Raw genomic sequence first — 24840 nt, forward strand, 5'->3', positions numbered from 1 at the left:
TTTTATAAACAAATTTCACTGCTTATATGCTGAACACTTGGAGCTAAAGATGACTTCAAGTCTTTATATCATGCATAATACAAGAAAGTTTTTTTCGTTTAATTATAACATCTTCAATGTGGAATTGTTCCAAGCTTCATATTTACAATTAACATGCTCTATTGTATATAGAGCTAAAGACATACTGAAGTAAACAAAAATATATTTGAATATCAGTTCACTTTATATGTACATACATTTTTTTATATGGTTTACATCTTTTATTTCACTTATATATGAAACACTGTACCAACTCTGCCCACAGACAGCATTCTCATGTTCCACCAAACAGGTGATCATATGAGAAATAATTGTGCTTTGGAAGGAACACATGGAAAAAGCTCATGAGAAGAAGCTTGCTAAAAATCAGAGCTGGCAAACACTTTGCAAGGCAGTAGAAGTGGGCTTTCGAGGTTTTGTGGGGGTATTCATTCTGCATAGCTCTGACTGGGCTTGGAGTTACTGTAGCAGCAAAGAAGCTGCAGAGAAGGAGACTGGGTGGCTCTGTATAAAGAGGGCAGACAGGTGGTTTGCTGTTACTGGGATGCAAACTGATACTTGATCAGTCCTGGCTGATTTAAATGGGTGAGGGAGTCTGATGCTGAAACACCCTGGGAGTCCAGAAACATCACTGACAATGCATTCTAGAATATCACTGACGATGCATTCCAGAACATCCATGAGATGTATTTTGAAACTGTATATATGCGTGTGTGCTTCACCATTTCATATTTTAAGGAACATGTGTGAAATCTATTTTTTCTTTGTCTCCACTCAAGAACATAAACCTTAAAAGAACTGTAACCCAAAAGGCATTCATCACCAAACAAATGTCATCTCCAGTAGTATAACCTCTGAGATTGTTGGGATGAAAGGGCTAAGGGAGTGGGAGAGATAAGTGAGCTAGGAAAGGCTGAGTGGAGGTGGCATGATCCCAGCCAGTTAACAGGAACAGAGGCCATTATAGTATCAGTAGAAAAGGAAGGGAGAAAAAATAGCATGCCTATGAGCTAGAGACTGGAGCATGCCTGTAAAAGACTTTGTGCCAATCAATCAGATTAGTTCTTTTCTGGATATGGTCTATATTTGTGACAGCAGCATTGTCCCAGAAGTGAGCACAACAATCCATTATGGACCCCACACAAGCTTTGTAGAGAACTGATAATTGTTGGGGACTGAAGTATCTTCTGGTCCTGAAGACAAGAGCTAGTAGTTGGGATGTGATCTTCACTATGTTAAGGATATGTTTTCATTAAGAAAGGTCCTCAGTGATAGTGAGACCCAGTAAATGGAACCAGTGTTAGAAATATGAAGATGTAAATAAATTTTGTAGAAACTAAAAGTTATGGAAAAAAAAGGACATCATTATAAACAAGGCATTTTAGATGCAGGAGATACATAATACTTCCACATTGGGTAAACCTATCACCAGTTGTAGTTCTAAACCAAATATGTGTAGTAGAAGAGGGTCTTAGGAATCAAAATAGTCATACTGACAGCTAATTTAAGTTGGAATCAAGACAAAAGTATTCAACCATTACAAAGTTATCTTTATAATACTTACGCTTCAATGTCTTCAGCTTCATTCTGAGATGATGCTTTAATAGACTACAAAGAAAGATTGAAGTGATCACAACCATAGGTTCATAAAAATGACTTATAACCAGGAACTGACATCATAGTTGCATTGCATAGATATGTTAAATATTCTTATCCTTATTTTACAATATATATATATTAAAAAAATTGAGGTCTTTCCCAAGCTATAGGCTCATAATGCTGGTTTCCTGGATTCTGTGGCATACATACTACCTTTCCTCCTGGATGGGATGCCAGTCCATTGAAGGATTACTCATTTTAGCCAGGTAAGAGGACTGGAGCAATGCAAAATGAAGTGTTTTACTCAAGAACACAGCACATTGCCCAGTTCAGGAATCAAGACCACAATTTTATAATCATGAATACAATACTTACACACCTCCACATTTTACAACATAAACACACACACATCCATCCATACATACATATGATAAATAGAAAAGAAAATGAAAAGCCAAGCATAAAAAGAGCCCTTAACCAACACCCTTTAGTAAGCAATTAATATAGGTATTTCCATGTTACTGAAAAATGTTATCTTAAAGAAGCAAAAGATTTTCAAGTTACCTTTCTTGTAGGAAGCATATCAGTTTGTTGTAGATATAGATAAGTGAGTGTTTGTCTGTGTGCACATACTAGTTCTTAATGTCTAAACACATTTATAACAGTGAAAGATTAAAACTCTACTTTCAGTTGGTCTAAATGTAAATGGATGGACTAATTTAAAAAAACATACAAATGAGGCTTGAACAACAAATTTATTTCATTATACAAGCTTGAAAGACTTGATTGCAAATGTGAATAAAATTCTACATTATCAAAAAAAAAATTTTCTTCTTTATATATTAACATTTATCAGATAAATGTTACCACATGACTAAAAGAAATAATTAGGATTTACAAACAATGATACAAAAAAATATTTCCATTGTTGTCTTTAAATAGCAAATATCATCTCATGCATATTATGCAGTAAAAATTCAAAGAATTCATATGACTAGCATGAAAAATCAAGTCTATAGAATCAACTATAGAAAATAGTGAAATGTTAGGAAGAGATATTAACTTTTACGATAGGTCTTAATGTATTGATATGATTCCAAGGTTATAATAATACTGAGGAGTATTTAATTTTATGAAAGCTGTCTGAATTCAAAAGATACATTCAGCTTAGTTTACAGTGTTTATAACAATCCTTAACCATAAGTGATTTCAAGAACCATTAAGAATGATCTCAGTAAAAAGTTGATTGTATTGTTTAGAATTAAGGTAGAAAAATAATCTACAAATGATTATGCCATTGATTTTGAAAAGCATTTCAATATAAATCCAAGCATTTCATTAACAAAATGCATCTTTCAGCTTCTTATTGTGAAACTTTTAAACAATACAACCATCAACTTGAGATTAAGATAATTATAAACAGCAGATGAAAGACTAGTTTTATAAAATTCTGTTCATAATATTACCCAGTATAATATCCAAATTGAAAAAATAAAAAGAAATTGAGAAGCTAAGTTTAATTAAATATATTAAGAATGAAAACAAAAATTAGAATTTTAAAGAAGTTAAAGAATTGTGGTTAATGAGCAAAGAAAGATTTGTTTCCAAGATACTTGCATAACCACATCTGAATGATTAAAAGTAGTAGAATAATATAGTTAAAAAAAAAAAATAAAGATTGAATGTATATAAAAAAAAAAGCAAAAGCTTCCATGATCTATTCTACAGAATTGTCCAGTTCTGAGTTTGTCAGATAAAAAGACTTTCATGCTGGTTGAATAGTAGAAAGATCAATCTTTAGTGCAAAGTGGGGAATACACTCCTGAAATTCAATTTTTGTAACAACCTTTTATTTATTTATTTTTTACTATTTACAATGACTTGCTCTCAAATACAATATCCTTTTTCAGAAGAAATCAGTGAATAACTTGCAGCTATTTTGGAAATTTACTAAAATCTAAAGTTTTAATGAATATGACAAAAATCAAAAACTAGATACCTCAGAAACTGATTCTGAAATGCTCCCAGAAGAAATGTTTATTGCAACTTTTGATTTCTGTTGAAACTAGTTTTCATGCCAAACTAGTTTTCATGCATCAAGCTTATTTTCATCTCCAAACCATAACTTTATTTTTTAAATTACTTGGATTGAAAGATAATTACATACCATCATTATTTGCATGTGTGATATAAATTTTTATATTCTCTTAAGTAACTCATTCTTTAAAAGGGAGTTAAGCTTTGAAGTAAGACAAAACCTTAAAAAAAGTACAAGTGACAGCTGTACTATACAATGTATTTGTATGTGTGTGTGTGTTAAGATTACTTTCTGTAAATACTGAGAGATTAGTTTCTTAAAACAATATTAAGTAATTTGAGTAGAACTAAGCCTTCCAGTTTCAGTATATTCAACTGAAAATTGAGCCTTCACAATTACTTTCCAATATTTCCAGAATTTTAGATAGTTTTGACTGGTAGCAATTTGTACGTTACTCTCTTTTTTACTCTTTCTAGTATCAAAACTCTCTTAACTTAAACTATAAGGTGGCCACAAAGTCATGCACAATGGTAAATATCATGTATGCTTTATCAGCAATGAAGTAGGTAATCCATTGCAAATGTTCAAAGTGTTGGCCATGTAGCTCTAAACAAGTGTTCATACGGAATTTGAAATTGCGATGAACCCTCTCAAATAGCTCTTCATTGCCATTGACTTGTTCATACGCTTCAATAATTCACTGAAGATGTCCCTGGTCATGAATCTTTTTAGAATACACAAGGGATTTAATGAAGCCCCAAACGAAAAAGTCCATGGAAGTTAAATCTGGTGACTGTGATTCCCATTCAATTGGCCCGCAACACCTGAACCATCTCCCTGGAAAATGTTCATTCAGAAAATCACGAACCTGTAATGCATAATCGGGTGGAGCCCCATCCTGCTGAAACCAGACAGAATTTCCCCTTCCAAGTGAATGCACGTGAAGCATCTTGTTGCCAAGCATGTCCAGATACAAATCACCTGTCACAGAGCTCTCAAAATAAAATGGTCCAATTACTTGATTGTGCTAAATCCTACACTACACCATACCATTACCTTGCCCTTGTTTTGTTGATTATCTGCTTCCATTCAATGAGGATTGATTTGCGAGTAATAGTAGCAGTTGTGAAAAGAGATAAAAAAAAGAGAATGTTAGCAATTTCACATATTGCAGGATGGTGCATGACTTCATGGCCACCCTATAGTTTGTTAAATTACTTGATTCTGAAGTAAATGTATTAGCTACTATTGCAATTGTGCTGTATTGCTCTTGGTAGTTATATTACATCAATAGTTTGATACCCTTATATTACAACCACTAATAACTGAATCGTGTTAATTAGTTTTAGTGATAGCTAGGGAATAGTTTCTTTGTCTACCAAAAATCTTTAACTTGATTAGGAAGTCAAGCAGTAGCAAATAAAATTTTGAAGCAAAATGTTTGGACAATGAGAATGTGAGACAGTTAGATGAATGAATGACTTATGATCTTGGATCAAGACAGGCATGAAAATTTGATAAATTTATCAATATCAATACTGAGTTGGATAAAGAATTTAGTGTTGTAGTGGGTATCTATCAAGGAAGGCTATTCTCAACTATCTTATAATGTCTGAGGAATTCAAGAATGGATGGTCTGTAATATTTTTCTGTACAGAGTCTTAAGATAAAAAAAAAAAATTTTTAATTTTAGAAAAACTCTCAAATCAAAAGGATGGAATGAGAACTTCAAAGGTATTAAAGATGCTAAAAAGTTGCTAGTGTCAGGAAACAAAAAAAAGAAAACGGAAAAAAAGGTACTAGCACAGAAGTAGTAAATTTTGCTTCATACATAAAAAGTGAGTATACAGAGAGTCTACAGCAGTAGTTCCCAACCTTTTCACTACCAAGGACCCCTTTTATTTAAATGAGTTTTCCCCAGACCCCAGGATATTGAAAGGTCTGTCAGCTTAACATGCTAACAAATCCCTAGTACTACTTTTGTGAACCACCAGGGGTCTGCAGGCCATAGGCCAGAAATACTGGTCTACAGAGTAATCATTGCAAATAATGAATACACAAAAAGAAAAAAAAAATGAAGTAGGATCTCTGGTAGATTACTCGGAAATCAGAACTGTCCTTGACTAAAACCATAACTGTTATTCATATGTGAGTATGACCTGGTAACATATATCTGCATTCACTAATTGTTTCAGGAGCAGATATAGGCACCCTCTTGGTCTTCACACTCCTTGACCCAGCAGAATATTGAGGATGTGAAAGCTGGAGGAAGAAAGAGCTGCACTATATTATTTTTGAGTAGTTGATAGAATATGTAAACAGGAACTAAGCATTCAGTTATTTAGCTTAATAGAAGAAGTTCCTAAGTTTTATAAGCTCTGTGTCAATTATTAATGGAATGGAATATAGAGATAGCCTATTGGGCAGGGTTTGATAGAACAGGAAATGGTGAGATAATTGCCACTTCTGCTAGTAATATTTTCTCTCTGTATGAAAAGTAAACAACATGAAATGTGTAAGCAATGCAATGCTTTTTGGGGCAATAGGTTATGAGTAAGTGAAAGTATATACCAAAACTGATGAAGAATCAACTTGATAATGGTTGAATGCAAATAGCCATCAAAAACATTGGCTGATGCATGGAAAGAAAAAGGACTATGCACATTCATATATAAACAAAAATGAATCATACATGCTAAGGAAAAATTACCCTGAAGTTGTTCTTTAGGCAAATTCTGTAGAGTTAGACTAAAGAAGACTTTGAAAGGAGCAAGTTCTGACATAAAATTTGTCAGGTCTCATGAGTGAAATGACACAAGATCAGGATGCTACATTGCCTATCTGTCAAACCATGCCAACAACAATGCTGACAATGAAGATATGAGAGCAGATATGTAGCAAGGATAAATGAAATTAAGCAAAATCAACTTAGCTGAAATGCTAATTGGCAAAAAAAGCATATGATTAAATGAATTTAAGGGTGTACTGAAAACTACTTTTAATGACTTACCTCTAAAGTTTTCATCTAAGAGTGCAAAAGAAAACCACATAAAAAGATTTTAATTAAAAAAAAAAATGAAAGCATGACCACAAATCAAAATCTTGACGCATGTAAACCAAATTACAGGTTTTTATCAAACAGAAAATAAACAAATGACCTATTCAAAATAGAACACCAGTTTCAGGAGCCTAATTTATTAAATTCAAAATTATGAACAATCTACAAATATTAAGTCCATAACTGCTGGAAATACATAAACATTTTTCTTTGATGATAGCCCACATTTTCAACAGGAGAGAAATCTTTTACAAGAGGAGTGGTAGTAACTTCAAAGTTTTGGCCTGTTTGCCCTCATTCAACAAAGGCTAACAGGTTGAAACTTCAAAGTCATTATCACTTCACTTCTTGTAAAAGTTTAGCAAGTATGTGCTCTACTAAAAAGCACAAGTACTTCTGAAATTTAATGCTAAATCATTTTTATATACAACTTGAAATAAACACACACACACACACACACATATATACATGTGTGTGTGTGTGTAATTCTTTTTGGACAATTAGTGTGTTGAGTAAAGCATGTTCATAGTTTGGGCTACCTGGTGTCATCCACAGTGAGGGTATATATCAGCTGGATCTACATCAGAAATTCCACAGTGATAATTGAGATAATAATGAAGGAAACAGAAGATAGATTTAGCACTAGTCTTTATTCAGTACAACAATCATTTTGATCCATCCTACAATTATCCGTTGTGGGTAGAATTTTGTGCATCTAATAGTGTTGCATCAGTCTGTGCAATTTGTGTCACATCAGGTACATGCATAAAGGGGATGTTCTGCAGGATATACTGAGATACCCTAAGTATGCCTACTGTATTTTGGTTATGACTAACTACAACTGTCTGTGGGTATATAACATAAAATTAAAATCATAAAATATCGAGAGTACAAGCTATCAAAGAAGGTTTGCATTTAAGTTAATGAGGAGAGGTGTGCACTCCTGGTCATGAGTGTGTGTGTGTGTCTATAACAGAGTGCACACCCTTCCCTGTTAACCTAAATGTACTCTTTCTTTGACAGATTCTACTCTCTATATTTTATAATTGTATGATTTTTATTTTATGTTATATACTCACAGATAACTGTAGCTAGCCCCATTAGTCGGTCATAACCAAAATGCAGCAGGCAAGAACAACATGCCTAGGACAACTCAGCATATCTAGTGAGACATCTTCTTCATGCTTGTACCTGATGTGACACAAACTGCATAGTTCGATGCAACACAATTAGATGCACAATATCCTACCCATAACAGACAGTTGTGGGATGGGTCAAAACGATAACCATACTAAATAAAGACTAGTGCTAAATCTATCTTTCATTTCTTTCATCAATTATTATATATATAAAACATTGTGGTGGACAGTATTGGGTACAGCAGACAAGATCTCAGTATATTAAAGTAGTGCATGTCTAGTTTGAAGTGTTTGGATTATGGGAAGATGAAACATATGTACAGGTTAAGGAGGAAGGTAGGATGGGTCATGTAAATATTAGTATGTATGAGAAATATAAAATAAAATTATTAATGAGCAGAAGGAAGAGTATGGGATATAAGTGAACCTTGGAATATACTGGAGTTAGTCTAGATAGGAATAATCCTGTCAGCATATAGTACAATTCAGTTGTCTAGCAAGAGATAATTCCAATCCAAGATGGATAGAAACTTTAGTTTCTCAAAACAGCCACAATAACTTCATTTGCTTGTATCAAAGTAACAACATTGCTTTGTCAAAGCTTTCAATGATGAGAATGCACAGGCATTAATGTAGGAGTGCAATTCTCAGATATATCTTATTCTAAAGAAACTGTACTGGTAACCACTGAGAAGAGAAAACGACAATGCATTAAAAGAGATGGTTGATCATGTGTCACCTTTTAGTTGGTGAATAGGAAGGTGACAGAGCAGCAGATAGCAGGTTTGGAAAGGTTACTCTTCTTGAGTTCACACTATCACCTTTCCATACAGAAGGATATATTACTCTGGGTGAACAGGAGAAAGAGTTTGATGAGGATATTGAATACTGTAGAGCACACTGTTTGAGGTTAACGAAGTGGATACCATGAGAACCAATCACGTGATGGCAGTGACAGACAACATTCTTAAGTGAAATCGAAATTGAACCATATTCGATGGCTGGCACCTGTGCCAGTGGAGCACTAACAGCACTGTCCGAGCATGTTCATTGCCAGAGCAACTGTCTGGCTTCTGTGCTAGTGGCCCGTAAATAGCACCATTTGAGCGTAATTGTTACCAGCATCACCTTCTAGCACTTGTGCTGGTGGCACGTTAGAAAATCATTCGAGCGAGGTCGTTGCCAGTGCCGCAAGACTGGCTCCTGTGCAAGTGGCACGTAAAAAGCACCTTATTAGGCGAGGCCATTGCCAGTACCGTGTGACTGGCCCTCATGCCGGTGGCATGTAAAAGCACCCACTACACTCGTTAGGAAGAGCATCCAACTGTAGAAACTCTGCCAGATCAGATTGGAGCCTGGTGCAGCCTTCTGGTTTGCCAGTCCTCAGTCAAATTGTCCAACCCATGCTAGCATGGAAATCGGACATTAAATGATGATGATGATATGGTGACCAAACATTGTGTGGAGAAGGTGAGTTTGGAAGATCTCAGTCAGGATCTTCTGCCTTGATAGATCAGATAAATAAATTTTTGTTTGTGTCAGATTTTATATGAATGTAATTTCTTATAGATATTTTCATACTGTTAGTTATCTTGCAGAATGCTATAAGAGAGGCTACACAATCTAATGTGGACAACTGATTTTTCCAGAAGCTTTAGAATGTGATCTACATCAGCTAAACTTATCAAATGAAAATAAATGATAACTTATGAATCAAGAGTTTTAATTCCTGTAGAAAGCAATTAACAAAAATTAGTCAAAAAGAAAAACAATAAGGAAACATGCATAAGAGAAAATATTGCCAACACAAAACAAACTGAGGCAAATTGAAGTAACTTTAACTTACAGGTGATTCATCACCAGGTCCAAGAACAATTGCACATATTTTGAGGTAACCTTTACAACCAGCCAATGTGTCATCTGGGTCACTAAGAAGAAGCCATTTTCCAATAAATGCATGTGTAGGTTCATCATAAACCATTCCAATATCCATCTAGCAGAAGAAAAAGAAAATATTATAAGCATACAATTTTTCAATAATTTTGTTTACCATATAGTTTTATAGTACACAACGTATATATATATATATATATATATATATATATATATATATATATAATGCACTGCTCTGTAATGGTAAGATCAACAAAAAAGTACTCCATCTGGTGAGAACTAAATATCATTTAATATAGACAGTATATATCTTTATGAGCTACAAATAGTTTCATGCAATGAAAACAGCTCAGGCACCAGACCTGCATTAAAATGCTGCCTGAGCTGTTTTTATTGCATGAAACTATTAGTAACGATTAAAAATCTATACCATATATATATATATATATATATATATATATATATATATATATAAAACAGAGTAACATTCCAAACATTTCAAACCTAATTGTTTTAGGTACCAAAGTAGTTGTAGTTGTACAGACATAGACACCCACTTGGCCCTTCCACTGTCAAACGCAACAGAACATCTAGAATGTCATAACTGAAGTTAGATAAGCTATATCACCACTCAGCTAGTAGTCAATTGCACTGCTTATCCAAGAATCAAACTTATGACCTTACTAGCTTAAAAGCTCCAGCAGAGGGCTAATTGGGCCTGTGGCCCAAAACTAAAGAGAGCTAAATAACAAGAATATAATATGTCTATAATGATTACTAGCAGAAAGACTGCCCTCCAGGTGGTTTTCTGTTAGTCACTTGATAATATTTTTACATTCGATTCCCAATTCTAATGATTTTTATATTTTACAGCTAATTATTTCTTTGTATAATAGTGCTCACTTGTTTAGTAAACATTGCATTCATTATTTTATCACAGTCATAATCTCTCTTTTTAAACAAACATCAAGGTAGTCCAACTACATTCAGTGTGCAAAACAATAGCAACGATCATATAGATATTTTAATACCTATAGTGCTGCTAAATGTTCTTTTTCAGTCGCATATTTTTTGGGACGTCTTATGTTGAATTGTAAAATTCTAATGTGATATTTGTGTAATAAAAAAATCAAAACTGGAGTGTGTGTGTTTATATTAGAGAGACAGTGTGTATGTAAGAGAGAGTGGGGAGAGAACATTGCAAACAATGAATGAAATAAACATGAAATGAAAATATTATATAAAAAGCTCATTAAAAACTATCTTGTACCGAATATTTAAATTTGTGTTTATCACACGGTGTTTATCATATGACATCAGAGATCAAGGAGGAGATAAATGGCTGCATTAATTTATGTTGAAATAAGAACTTTGGGACAAATTGGAGCTAAGTCATTTCTCTCCTCCTTAATCTCTGATGTCATATGATAAACACCACCAAAATGGTGTGAATCAGCCAAGAATTATCTGCTAGAAATAGCAACCCAAATACTTTTAAATCAGATCCCAATAGTGGATGTTCAAGAACCAAATGAAGGGCAAATTTTCAATCTCGGGATCATCCTGATTCCAGAATAGTATGATATGTCTATGTAGAGCAAATGTAGTCTGAAATACAGGGATACTAGACGGACAGACAGAATCTTGCTTTTACTAATATAGATGATTATGAGCACAACACCCTAACCACTGGGACATCTTGTGTTATCACATATGCACACAGAATCCAAGAAATGCAACTTAGTACTAATGGTACTATTTATTGTGCTTTTAATTGTACACAGTTCTTGATTCAACTTGGCTGAAAATATGTAACAAAACAATACTGATTGTGCTAATTGTTCATTGAGATGACTTAAAATATACCTCTTAATACAAATACTTTAATTAAAGCAAGGATATTATACAGTTATTGAAACTGTGTAGAAGTAAATGTGAGAATTGAAGTTTGCTTATATTGTTAGGGTACAAACCTACAGTTTATTACAAAGAGTCATAACTATATTCTGCTTAGATATAAATGATCAAAAATCTCTTGTCTCATGATCTATATGATGGCCTTTCCTGTTGATTAATTGCATTATATCACTGGGAAAGGTCAGCTCCATCTTAAAAAGAAACATATATTCTCTTCAGTTGAAAGTCAACTATTCTAATCTTTTCTTTCCTGATATCCATTTTTTTTTGGTTGTTTTTTGTAGTGCCTGTTCATGGTGCTAAGTTATTCTGCCCATATTCCATAAAACCTTTTAGTAATATGCAAATTTAAATCCTGCATATTACAACAGCAACCGGCCAACTTCAGTAAATCAATAGTCAGTGATGTGAAAAAAACCTCTCTTTTCATATATTTAGTGAAAACACAAATACAATGTTCCAGAAAAACTTACAAAACAAACATTAAAAATTGTTACATATTCAAAAGCATAGTCTGTGTTAGTTATTGAATATTTCAACCACATGTGACAAACTAATAGACTACATGCCACTCATCATTAACAAGATTAGACTGCAAACAAACAGGAAACAACTTCTATCTCATTCCAGGGTGAAAAACTAGAGGTAGTCGATAGCTTCCGCTATCTGGGCGACCAAGTTAGTAGTGGGGGTGGGTGCGCTGAAAGTGTAGCTGCTAGAATAAGAATAGCCTGGGCAAAGTTTAGAGAGCTCTTACCCCTGCTGGCGACAAAGGGACTCTCACTCAGAGTAAAAGGCAGACTGTATGATGCATGCGTACGAACAACCATGCTACATGGCAGTGAAACATGGGCTGTAACTGCTGAGGACATACGTAAGCTCGCAAGGAATGAAGCCAGTATGCTCCGTTGGATGTGTAATGTCAATGTGAATACCCGTCAGAGTGTAAGTATCTTGAGAGAAAAGCTGAACATTAGAAGCATCAGTTGTGGCGTGCAAGAGAGACGATTGCACTGGTATGGACATGTGGTGAGAATGGAGGAGGATAGCTGCGTGAAAAAGTGCCACACCCTAACAGTTGAGGGAACCCGTGGAAGAGGTAGGCCCAGGAAGACCTGGGCTGAGGTGGTGAGGCAAGACCTTCGTACATTGGGCCTCACCGAGGCGATGACTACGGACCGAGACCTTTGGAAATGGGCTGTGCGTGAGAAGACCCGGCAAGCCAAGTAAGATCGTTGCCAGTGCCCCTGGACTGGTTCTTGTGCGGGTGGCACATGAGATGCACCATTTTGAGCGTGGCCGTTGCCAGTACCGCCTGACTGGCTCCTGTAGGATTTTCGAGCGAGATCGTTGCCAGTGCCCCTGGACTGGCTTGTGCGGGTGGCACATAAAAGACACCATTTCGAGCGTGGCCGTTTTCGTGCGGGTGACACGTAAAAGCACCCACTACACTCTCTGAGTGGTTGGCGTTAGGAAGGGCATCCAGCTGTAGAAACTCTGCCAAATCAGACTGGAGCCTGGTGTTGCCATCCGGTTTCACCAGTCCTCAGTCAAATCGTCCAACCCATGCTAGCATGGAAAGCGGACGTTAAACGATGATGATGATGATGAGATGGAGCAAATTTTACTATAATGAAAATATTACATAGTCAATACTTTTTCTTAATTTATGGTCTTTTTTTTTAGATGATTTATATTGAATGTTTTGTTATTTGAAACTATGAATGAATAAATAAAATTTTACCTTAAAAGAACCTATGAGTGAGTCAGATCGTAACTTCCTCGAGTTGAACACCTGCAAAAGTTAATGTATCTAGGTATAAAAGTCAATATAAAATAATAAATGAAAAAATTCATCCTTTAGAAACTAGTAAATTTCTAATCCTATATTAACCAAAGTTCAAGTATCTGGAATAAAAAAAGAAATCTAATCAAAAGCCTGAAGTTATCTAGCTTTCTTAAAACTCAATTCATTTAAATTTTGGAATAACTAAGAAACTTTCCAGTTCCCCCTATGATGAATTCAGGTGAGTATTACCTGAGATGTCTTACAGCATCAGTTTTGGCTCTGAATTTTCAGTTCGAATTTAACTTCCTAAATGCTGGATAGGTCTTTTTCAAGATGCATAAAAAAAAAAAGTGATAGGTTCGGGAGTGCTTAAATACTTCATTTGCTCATTTTCAATACCAATACATCAGATGACTGTAAGAGAACTGCAAGAGGACTGTAAAGTAGTAAGTTCTGTGTGCTACGACAATATAACCACCATCATCATTTTACATTAGTTTTCCATACTTGTATGGGTTTGATGGACTATCACAGTCCAAATCTGATTTTTTAAAATTACTGCTCTTCTTGACATATTGAAAAAGTGTGGTAAGTAGCTTGCTTATGAACCACATGGTTCCAGGTTCAGTCCCACTGCGTGGCACCTTGGGCAAGTGTCTTCTACTATAGCCTCGGGCTGATAAAAGCCTTGTGAATGGATTTGGTAGACGGAAACTGAAAGAAGCCTGTCGTATATATATGTATGTGTGAGTATATGTTTGTGTGTCTGTGTTTGTCTCCCCAACATCGCTTGACAACAGATGCTGGTGTGTTTACGTCCCCGTAACTTAGCGGTTCGGCAAAAGAGACTGATAGAATAAGTACTAGGCTTACAAAAAATAAGTCCTGGGGTCGATTTGCTCGACTAATGGTAGTGCTCCAGCATGGCCACAGTCAAATGACTGAAACAAGTAAAAACGTTGTCTGTACATGATTTGTGACCAGTTTTCAGAGTGTACTGGATAGATTTTATGGTGGAAATAACACCTGTGATGATGTTCTCTTGTAACTAATATGCTTATCATCATCATCATTTAACGTCCACTTTCCATGTTAGCATGGGTTGGACGATTGATAGTTCATAATATTCATCAACAATTGATACTTAATCCTACTTCCTATTTTCCAGTAAACAATTGCTTAAATTCTTATTTGGATGTAATACCTAAATTCTTTAATCCCTGTTAAATCAGGAACCTAATGGTTAGACTGCAAACATTTTTATTATGTTCTATTGAGAAATAAGTAATTTATTTTTTCTTTTGGTTTAATAAGAAGAGCGTGGAGACGCAATGGCCCAGTGGTTAGGGCAGCGGACTCGTGGTCATAGGATTGCGGTTTTGATTCCCCGACTGCGCGTTGTGAGTGTTTATTGAGCGAAAACACCTAAAGCTCCACGAGGCTCTGGCAGGGGTTGGTGGCGAACCCTGCTGTATTCTTCCACCACTACTTCCTCTCACTCTTACTTCCTGTTTCTGTTGTGCCTGTATTTCAAAGGGTCAGCCTTGTCACACTGTGTCACGCTGAATATCCCCGAGAACTACGTTAAGGGTACACGTGTCTGTGGAGTGCTCAGCCACTTGCACGTTAATTTCACGAGCAGGCTGTTCCGTTGATCGGATCAACTGGAACCCTCGACGTCATAAGCGACGGAGTGCCAACAACAACAACAACAATAAGAAGAGCAGCATCCATGACATGTGAGACTGGTGGGTCAAAACGAAGGAAGCAATCACGATTTGTGTTGTGGCAGTGGGAAGCAGTGAAATTCAGAATTGAGTTATTTTCAGACAAGAGATTTAAGCCAAAAGCTGACATCAGAGTGAATTCTTATCTGTTGCAAGCATTCTACAAATGAGACTACGAACAAGTGTGCTCCAATAGACTTCAATACAGTTTTGGTAATTAACACACATTTTATACAAATGATTAAGTCCTACTACTATCAGCATCTAACACTATTTTACAATCCATATAAAACAAAACACTTTTTCATGTGTATTTGCTAGTATTAACCCAAATAAAATAAATAATAATCTGGTTGTTAAACATAGCATGTATGAAAAGTTAATTAAGTTAAATAATCAAGCATTCCAACTGGATATTGGAGGGATGTGAGTTCGATCCTCATGGCTGGATGCTGACAAATTTTTCTGCTTTTAAAAAGAAAAAAGGATTTTATCCTTTATATCAATACTGTTCAGTATCTATGCGTTGAATAAAATTTATCTTTCTACTTGTTCTACCATACATTTCAGCGCTTTGAAAACGAACTTGTTTGTTTACATACAGCATAAAGAATATGATGTTAAAAGTCAACTTCTGAAATGTTTTTACCTGGAATTCAATAAGCTCGTCAAATAATTCTGAAGGAGATATATTGAAGTTGAAAAAGAATGATTCATTCCAGAATGGAGAATTGGTTGATTTCTTTACACGAGTCTGTTTCGTTTGATTGTAGACTTTAATCCTAGCCAGTGGTTGGATGTTGGATCCCATTAACTGGCGGGCTTCCAAGACTTTCACACGAATCTGAAAAAAAAAAAAAAAATTGCCACATGAAAATACATAAAGAAATTGTTTCTACTGCATCATCATCATCATCATCGTCTAACGTCCGCTTTCCATGCTAGCATGGGTTGGACGATTTGACTGAGGACTGGTGAAACCGGATGGCAACACCAGGCTCCAGTCTAATTTGGCAGAGTTTCTACAGCTGGATGCCCTTCCTAACGCCAACCACTCAGCGAGTGTAGTGGGTGCTTTTACGTGTCACCCGCACGAAAACGGCCACGCTCGAAATCAAGAATAAAATCAAATTTGGTAACTTTCGTAAATGTTCTATTTTTTAATTTCTGTTGGTTTATTCCTGAAGTGAACTTCAAGTTTGTATGCCACTGGGAGAAGAACTTATGTCATCACAGTTAAGTTAATACTAACATATTTAATGCAGTCAACATTAAATAGCTAATTAGTAATAATTGTGCAATGTGAAAATTTGCTCCAACACATGAATTCACATAAGGAATCTTACAAACCAGATAAGTTCTAGCCAAGCTAGCAAGATGCTGAAAGACACTGTTTCACTGTCTAAATCTGACAGCTTCACTTCATTAAAACATGAAATAAATGAGTAGAAAATGAATCAGTGTTAGAGGGATGTCAAGTAATGGTGGTGGGACAAACACAGACATACACACAAATCTATACACATATATGACAGGCTTCTTTCAGTTTCCATCTACCAAATCCATTCACAAGGCTTTCTTCGGCCCAAGGCTATAGAAGGAGACACTTGCCCAAGGTGCCATGCAGTGGGACTGAACCCGGAACCATGTGGTTGGGAAGTAAGCTTCTTACCACAAAGCCATATTTAATATCATACCTAACTATGTATTTAATATTATTATATATTTAATCTTATACATAACTATATTCTTTTATTTGTTTCAGTCATTTGAGTGTGGCCATGCTGGAGCACCGCCTTTAGTTGAATAAATCAACCCCAGGCCTTATTCTTTGTAAGCCTAGTACTTACTCTAGTGATCTCTTTCGCCGAACCGCTAAGTTATGGGGGACGTAAACACACTAACATCAGTTGTGAAACGATGGTGGGGGTGGACAAACACAGATACACAAACATACACACACACACACACACAGACATAAATATGGCGGGCTTCTTTCAGTTTTCGTCTACCAAATCCACTTTGGTTGGCCCGAAGCTATAGTAGAAGACATTTGCCCAAAGTGCCATGCAGTGGGACTGAACTCAAGACCATATTGTTGGTAAGCAAGCTACTTACCACACAGTCACTCATGCACCTATATATATTTAATATTATACATAACTATATATTTAATTACGGAGATGTACTTGCATAGCAAGTGACCTGATCTAAGATCGTGTGCTGGAATGAAAACAATTGCAGCATGGAAGGTGTTTCTGGCAGAAATGTTAGCATGCTGGGTGAAATGCTTAGCGTTATTTCGTCTGTCTTTACATTCTGAGTTCAAATTCCACCAAGGTCAACTTTGCCTTTCATCCTTTCAAGGTCGATAGATTAAGTACCAGTTGCATACTGGGGTCGATCTAATTGACTGCCACTCCACCACACAAAATTTTGGGCCTTGTGCCTAGAGTAGAAAAGAATATTATACATAACTATATATTAATATTATTATATATTTAATATTATACATAACTAATACTCATATTCTCCCATAGTTAATTTATTATTACTAGGTCAAAGTTGACACTACCTTTCAGCCTTCCAGGGTTGATAAAATAAGTACCAGTTGAGCACAGGGGTCAATGTAACTGACTTACTTCTCGCCAGAAATTGCTGGCCTAGTGCCAAAATTTGAAACCATTATTACAATTGGGGAAGGATATGACAGACCATTTGGTGTATGTTTCAAGCTGACCAAGATAATTTAGGGTATCTAGTTAGATACTTTGTTCTATACAGGTTAACTCATTTGACAGTTGCTTCATCACTTATAAAATTAACCTTGAAGGCACATGGCTCAGTGGTTAGAGCGTCAGGCTCACAATCATGAGGTAGTGAGTGTGATTCCTGAATTAGGCTGTGTTGTTCTTGAGTAAGACACTTTATTTCACGTTGCTCCAGTTCACTCATCTGTAGAAATGAATTGTGACGTCACTGGTGCCAAGCTGTAGTGGCTTTTGCCTCTCCCTTGGATAACATTAGTGGTGTGGAGAGTGGAGCGGTTGGTATGCATGAGCAACTGGTGGTCTTCTATAAAGAACCTAACCCAGACTTGTGCTTCAGAGGATAACTTTCTATGTGTAATCTCATGGTCATTCATGACTGAAGCTGGTTTTTTACCCTTTAACCAAGTCAAAAGAAATTATTGTTGTAGACTGGTGAATGGTAAATTCTCCTTAAGATTTATATAAAAATAAATCACCATATGGAAATATAGGACAAGAGAAGGAATGGAAAGTACAAATGGAAGTGCTTTCTGGAAAATGTACAAAGCAATTCATACACTCAAATAATCAGAATTATTACACCTTTCATGATTTGTTTTGGCATTTTCTCATTATACATACTCACCAAGTCACAAAGTATATGACAAACAAGCATCTGTGGCACTACAAAAAAACATCCCCCACAAACATCAATATTTTACATCTGTCATCAAACAGATAAAATCATGCAGTTCAACAACAAAAATAAAAAGACTAAAAATAAAATAGTAATAATGAAAGCTTACTAACAATTGCCTAAACAAAATGAAATCAACTCTTAAAAACAGATAGAAATATCTAATTAGCACATCTTAAATGAAAGGGGATTGACAAAACTTTCTGAAATGGGGTAAAAGACAATTTAGTGCAAAATTGCAAGCTACGAAAGGAAACAAAACCACACTGTTATCCCTTGCACAAATCACATTTCTACGCAAGTTAAATGTCAAAAATGTCTGAAGGAAACTATACTCAAAATACCTAAACTTACAAAGTATTCTCCAGGTAAATTAAACCCCACCTCACCCCAAACTGGTTCATTTCTCAAACCTTTGCGAAACCATGGCAATTCTATAAATCACCTCTTATAAACATGTATTTGATCTGATCAACAGCCTTCTTTCAGTCTAAATTAATCAATTTATAAATCCCGTCTCAAATTTACATCTTAACATTATTAGAATGCAAGTTTTTTTAAAGACCAGTCTCAACACTCAACATACAAAATTTCACACTACTTTCTTAAAGGTAGGAGTGGCAGAGAACACAAAGGTTAATACTGACTGGTTAATAGAAAAAAATAATGGAATGGTCACTTCTGCAATATCTTTGATCATGGGCCTGCTCAATCAAGTATGATTGGAGGCTAAACAACAATTAAGTTTTAAATTACAAAATTATTTCACATCCTCCGCCCACCAAAATTACATTGTGCCATTCCTCCGCTTGGGGTTTGTAATCTGTTTTGCTACTTCAATTTTTGGTTAGTGTACCAATCATATCCCCAAAAAATTCATAGATACATAATGTGTATGTTTCAGTAAGATAAGCTGCTAACCCTTACTCTCTCTCTGGTTATTGTTGACTTCCATAACTTCTTTCGCCCTTCGATTTGTCTTAACTTTAATCATGCTGGATAACAGTCCACCTGCTTTATTCAGTAAACTGCTTGATGTGTGGGCTAACAGTTTAGATACTAGCCAGTCAACATGTTGGGTTACATGGTACCAGCTGCAACAGAACCTGACCTGACCAGGTAACAACCACAATGAAAGTAAGAAAGCTACATATCCATACTTTGATATTCTCAAAATCATTGAACTATTTCAAAATATGGAAATTTATCCGGTAACATTTTGTATGTTAATTCATCCCTAGATTAATGAACTGACAAAAAGAACATAAACCAAGACTGAATATATTCACTGTGGGAGAGCCATTGAAAAACATACCTCATTATATTCACTTCTTCTTATAATTTTGTAATGTTATATATTAGTAGGTATCAAAATACCTCACCATATACGTATGATTTGTTCACTGATACTCTATTTATCAAATATGATAAAAGACATATACCAAAAAATATAAGTATTTTTAATGCTACAACTGTCACAATACAAAGAATATAATAATATAATGGCAATTGTTCCTGTAGCTTGTAAAGCTGGAGTATTTTTAGACCTCCTCTTCCACCACAACCACCAAAAGGAAATTTTTGCAGTTTTGAGGATATGAGGTTTGGTGGTGGTGGGATTTACAGGAAATGGCCCTTACATGAATTTGAAGCTCTTAATATGAAATGGATTGTTGATGAGGTCAACCTTGATCAAGAGAACTTATGACAATTGGCATTACAGCCATGACCACCTCAACTGTTTTTCGTGTATCTAGGGCTACATTGTGCAACATGCTCTTTCTGTTTTCAAGATGGTAGGATCAGATTTGAGGGGAATTTGGCTCTAACATGTCAAATAACCATGTAGTGGATGTCAAAAATAAATCTCCATTATAGGAAGATATATTCATCTGAAATCTGTAAAGATTGTCAGATAAAATATAATATTCACAAAATGAAGAGTAAGAACAGAAAGTCATGTTATCAAACACTTCAAGATGGAAGTTCAATGGATGATATATTCCAAAGTTTCCTTCTGAATATTTCATAGTTTCAACCTTAAAAATAGTATATTCTTATTTGATAAAGTTAGAAAATTTAAACTTTGCTTTTCACATTCACAGAAGTGCAAGGACAATTAGCCATTGTTTTGTACACTTCCACAACTACCACACCATTGTGCAAATGGATAAGTTCACCTAGCTATTTATAGGCACTGCAGAGTAGGGGCAAATTGCTTCACTAACCAGTAGCAATATTAAAAAAAAAAAAGAAGTTACCTTATCAAGTCATACTGACTCAGAAGGGCCAGTTTCCTGGTTTTGTGACATATATATTCCCCACCTAGATGGGATGCCAGTCCATCAAAGGATTACTCATTTTTGTCAGTTGAGTGGACTGGAGCAACAAGAAATGTAGTGTTTTGCTCAGGAACACATGTTGCCTGGTCCAGGAATCGAAACCACAATTTTATGATCATGAGTCCAGTACACTAACCACAAAACCACACACCTCCACAGTGGCAATATTGACAAATACTGTTAGCCAGTTATTGTTTAGCATCAGATAAGGCATGATTGAACAGACCTATGGCCTCAAGGCAATGCAGCTATGGCCATCCTGTCTACTTCACATGAACAGAGCACCCAAAACAACAAAATGTCTTTCAATGACGGTAGTGTATAACTTAGTAGAGAGTTGGCTGCTATTTTCTTCTTATAATTTCAGGCCATATTTTTCACTGTTTTGAAATATATCTTAAAGTTTGTTTAACACCAAAAACTATTAAAATCTGAACTTGAGTACTTCTGTAACAAGATCTTCAAATCAAGGTGCCATATCAGATTAGAATTGAAAATATTTATAGAACTCAGTATTATTGATTAAATATAAAAATATTTATTCTTAAAAGCAAATAAAATGCAAGTAGTGGGTTGAAACAGTAAGATTAAAAAAAAAAAAAAACTTTAAAAATGTCTGAAAACACTAAATTAGACAGTCTAAAAGATATATCCAATTCTTTACTATCTGTGTTATTTTCCTTGCCTTAAAATGTAATTTCAGAATTCAGTATTATTTATTTTCTATTTACTAGATATCAAGTATTTTATATACTCTCTCTTCAGTTTCTGAAAAATCAAGCTTATCTTCAAAGGGGGGGGGGGGGGGAAATAAAAACCCATTTCTGTAACATTTCAAAACAGTAATGGAATGACCTGATTAGTAACAAACAAATTTTCTTCAAGAGGGGAAGCATGTTTTAAGTCACTAAATATTATGGCAATTTATATACATAATACTGGTGTGATTCATACAGCTGCAATAGTGATAAAAAAATAAAATTTAGTCCAAAATTAAATGACAAATGTATCTTGAGTATTGGTCTGCCAGTTTCTTCTTAATATTCAGCTGTCTACCCACAGCTGGGAAAATGCTGTTTACCAACAATGGAATGACAACTATAGCAGCTGTAATTGATTTTTTTTAGCAAGATATTAAGGACTTTATAGTTGCAATGAGAAAATCAAATCAAATGAAATAAATGTGTAAAGATTTATATTTGATATACTTCACTCTATTAAACCCAAGCTTACTAATGAAGAATAAAAGAAAACTCGCTCCTGCTTTACAATAGAAACATCCAAGAAATGGACAGCTTTTGATAGTTCTTAACAGATTCTTTTGAAGTAGAAATGATTACAAAGGGCAACGAAAAAATTTTTAATAAGCATAACCAATGAAACTAACTGTTTTCTCATGAAGTGAATGATGGTCCATAATGCACAACACATTGAATGAGGTAAAATTATTATTTAACATCAGTTTAGGAACTACAGTAAGAAAATTCTGCTTTGAACCAATTTATTACAGATGTGACAGTTGCAGGTGTGAGAGATGATAGTATCGAACCAACTAAAGAATCAATAGTTTGTATTTGATCAATAGCAGTGTATAAAAACAATCCATTTGATATAAATAAGTGACAACAGTAAATCAGTTCACAACCATAAGTGTAAGTGCACTGTATACGTGATAAGCTTACAAGGCTATAACCAAACAGTAGGAGCATGAAAAAGGCAAAAGCTGCTTTTATCACTTCTTGAAGATGAAGTGTTCATTGGTATTTCTATATCACTGCATTACAAAACCTAGCTTTTCATTTGCAAACTTTAGGAAATAAAAATAGCTTATATTGATGCTATAAAGGGTCATTTCAGATGTCAGTTCCTTATAACAGAAATGATTTTTTTATCTTGTACCTCTTTCAGATATTGTACTGTGGCCATGTCGGGGCATTGCCTTGAAAGGTTTATTTGAATGCATTGTCCCTAGTGCTTATTTTTAAGTACTTAAGATACTCATTCTACTGGTTTCTTTCACAGGACCACTAAATTACAGGGGAGGTAAACAAACTAACACTGGTTGTCAAGCGATGTGTGTGTGTGTGTTTTGGCGGGGAGGGGGCAAAAACAGACACACACATACGATGGCTTCCATACAGTTTCCATCTACCAAATTCACTCACAAAACACAGGTCAACCTGGAGCTATAATCAAAAAGATTTGCTCAAGGTGCTGCGCAACAGGATTGAACTGGAAACATTGTAAGTGTAAGCAAGCTTAACCACACAGCCATGTCTGTGCTTAATTTGCTGACAGATTTTCAATATTTCAATATTTGTTTGCATGAGTAGAAAAGCATTGCAAAACTAGAATTTACATAAATTATCATAAGAGAAACAGTTGGGTATCTCCCAACAATCCTATTTAATTGGGCCATGAGCAAAGCTGATATCTCTCAGCTAGATGGAGGTGCTTGAATAAAATAACAATATTTGTCTTTATTCTTAAAACTGATGCAGGCTTGAAGAAGAATAAAAAAAAAAAGACATGTTGCTTGGAGCTATGAGAATAATCCATAAATTTCAGTAGGTAAGAAGAAAATGCTAACTTCGAAATATAAAATTTCTAAACCGCTTCATAAATGTATTAGTCATCAGCATCAACCAGTGTTTTAAATCTGGATTTTGTCCCCGTTAACAGGGATGGCCAAATCTACCTCAATGCTTGGTTTTGGGAGTCCTCCCTTCTCAAGCCAACCCTCCCAATCTCCTCCTCCACCTGCCCCTTCTATGTTTTCCTCGGTCTACCTTGCTTTCGCAGTCCATTTACCTCAAATTCAAGCATCCTCCTCAACACATGCAAATACCACCACACTACATTCACCCTTGCCAGCCGTTCCACTGATTCCTCCAACCCCAGCATCCCCATCAAGCCCTCAGTCGTCCCAAACAACTTCACACCACACATTTCTCTCACCATTGCTCTCTCGGTGCTTCTCAAAATTGCCATCTCTCTCCCCTCTCAGACACCACGTCTCACTCCCATACAGTATTGCAGCGCTCACGCAACTCCAACAGACCCTTCCTTTCATCTTCAATGAAAACCTTTTCTTATATAACAACACTCCACATTCCCTGAACTTCACCCAGCCAAGTCTCGCTCTTGCTGTCACAGCTGCTTCACATCCACTATCTCCCAATTAACAAAACCCTCTCACCATTTCCACCTCGTCACATAGCGTTTCCACTGGTTCCGCCAGCCCTCCAGCTCCTTTCTCACATCTTTCACAAATAACCTCTCCTGCCAGTCTTGGGGTCACCTTCTTCATTTTCGTACATCTACCATGAATCCATTTCTCACATCTTGTACACAACACTGCATTTGCCATTACCCTCCTCCCACATACACCACATGGATCCACCTTACTCACTAAAGCTTCTCTTTCGACCCAGCTCACCATTACCTTTGTCTTCCCGAGGTTTACCTTCAAACCCTTGCTTTCAAACACCTTCCATTTCCAGAACTACTCCCTCAATCCCTCCATCATCTTACTCATTAGAACAAGGTCATCTGCGTACAGTATGAATAATTAATATTTTAGCTATAAAAACTATTACATACATAGAAGTACTATCATTGCAATTTTGATGCATAAATAATAGATCTATTATATATCAGTACCTTCTTCAAATTCTTAGTTGGTAAAGTTAGAAAATTTAAACTTTGCTTTTTACATTCACAGAAGTGCAGGAACAGTGAGCCATTGTTCTGTATACTTTCACTTCTACCACACCATCGAGTAATTGGACCAGTCCACCTAGCTGTTTATAGGCATTGCAGAGTAGGAGCAACTTGCTTTACTAACCAGTT

At 35.5% G+C, this 24840-nt stretch overlaps 1 protein-coding gene across 8 annotated transcripts in view; it reads right to left on the reverse strand.

Annotated features, from left to right (window-relative positions):
* Nucleotides 1–24840, reverse strand: part of LOC106876851 (myoferlin) — a 198796-nt gene that overhangs the window by 89086 nt on the left and 84870 nt on the right. For 4 of the 8 annotated variants that reach the window (XM_089348068.1, XM_089348071.1, XM_014925573.3 and 1 more), the window contains 5 exons: nucleotides 15849–16043; nucleotides 13428–13478; nucleotides 9720–9866; nucleotides 6687–6701; nucleotides 1604–1647 (listed from right to left, as the gene is read on the reverse strand). In XM_089348068.1, coding sequence (XP_089204194.1) covers nucleotides 1604–1647; nucleotides 6687–6701; nucleotides 9720–9866; nucleotides 13428–13478; nucleotides 15849–16043 — 452 coding nt within the window. Of the gene's footprint in view, nucleotides 1–1603; nucleotides 1648–6686; nucleotides 6702–9709; nucleotides 9867–13427; nucleotides 13479–15848; nucleotides 16044–24840 lie in introns of all 8 variants that reach the window. The other 4 variants (XM_089348070.1, XM_089348069.1, XM_089348073.1 and 1 more) reach the window with 2 other exon arrangements.

This window comes from Octopus bimaculoides, chromosome 2 (assembly GCF_046866305.1).
Source record: "Octopus bimaculoides isolate indiv1 chromosome 2, ASM4686630v1, whole genome shotgun sequence".
In the NCBI taxonomy this organism is placed as follows: Eukaryota; Metazoa; Mollusca; class Cephalopoda; order Octopoda; family Octopodidae; genus Octopus; species Octopus bimaculoides.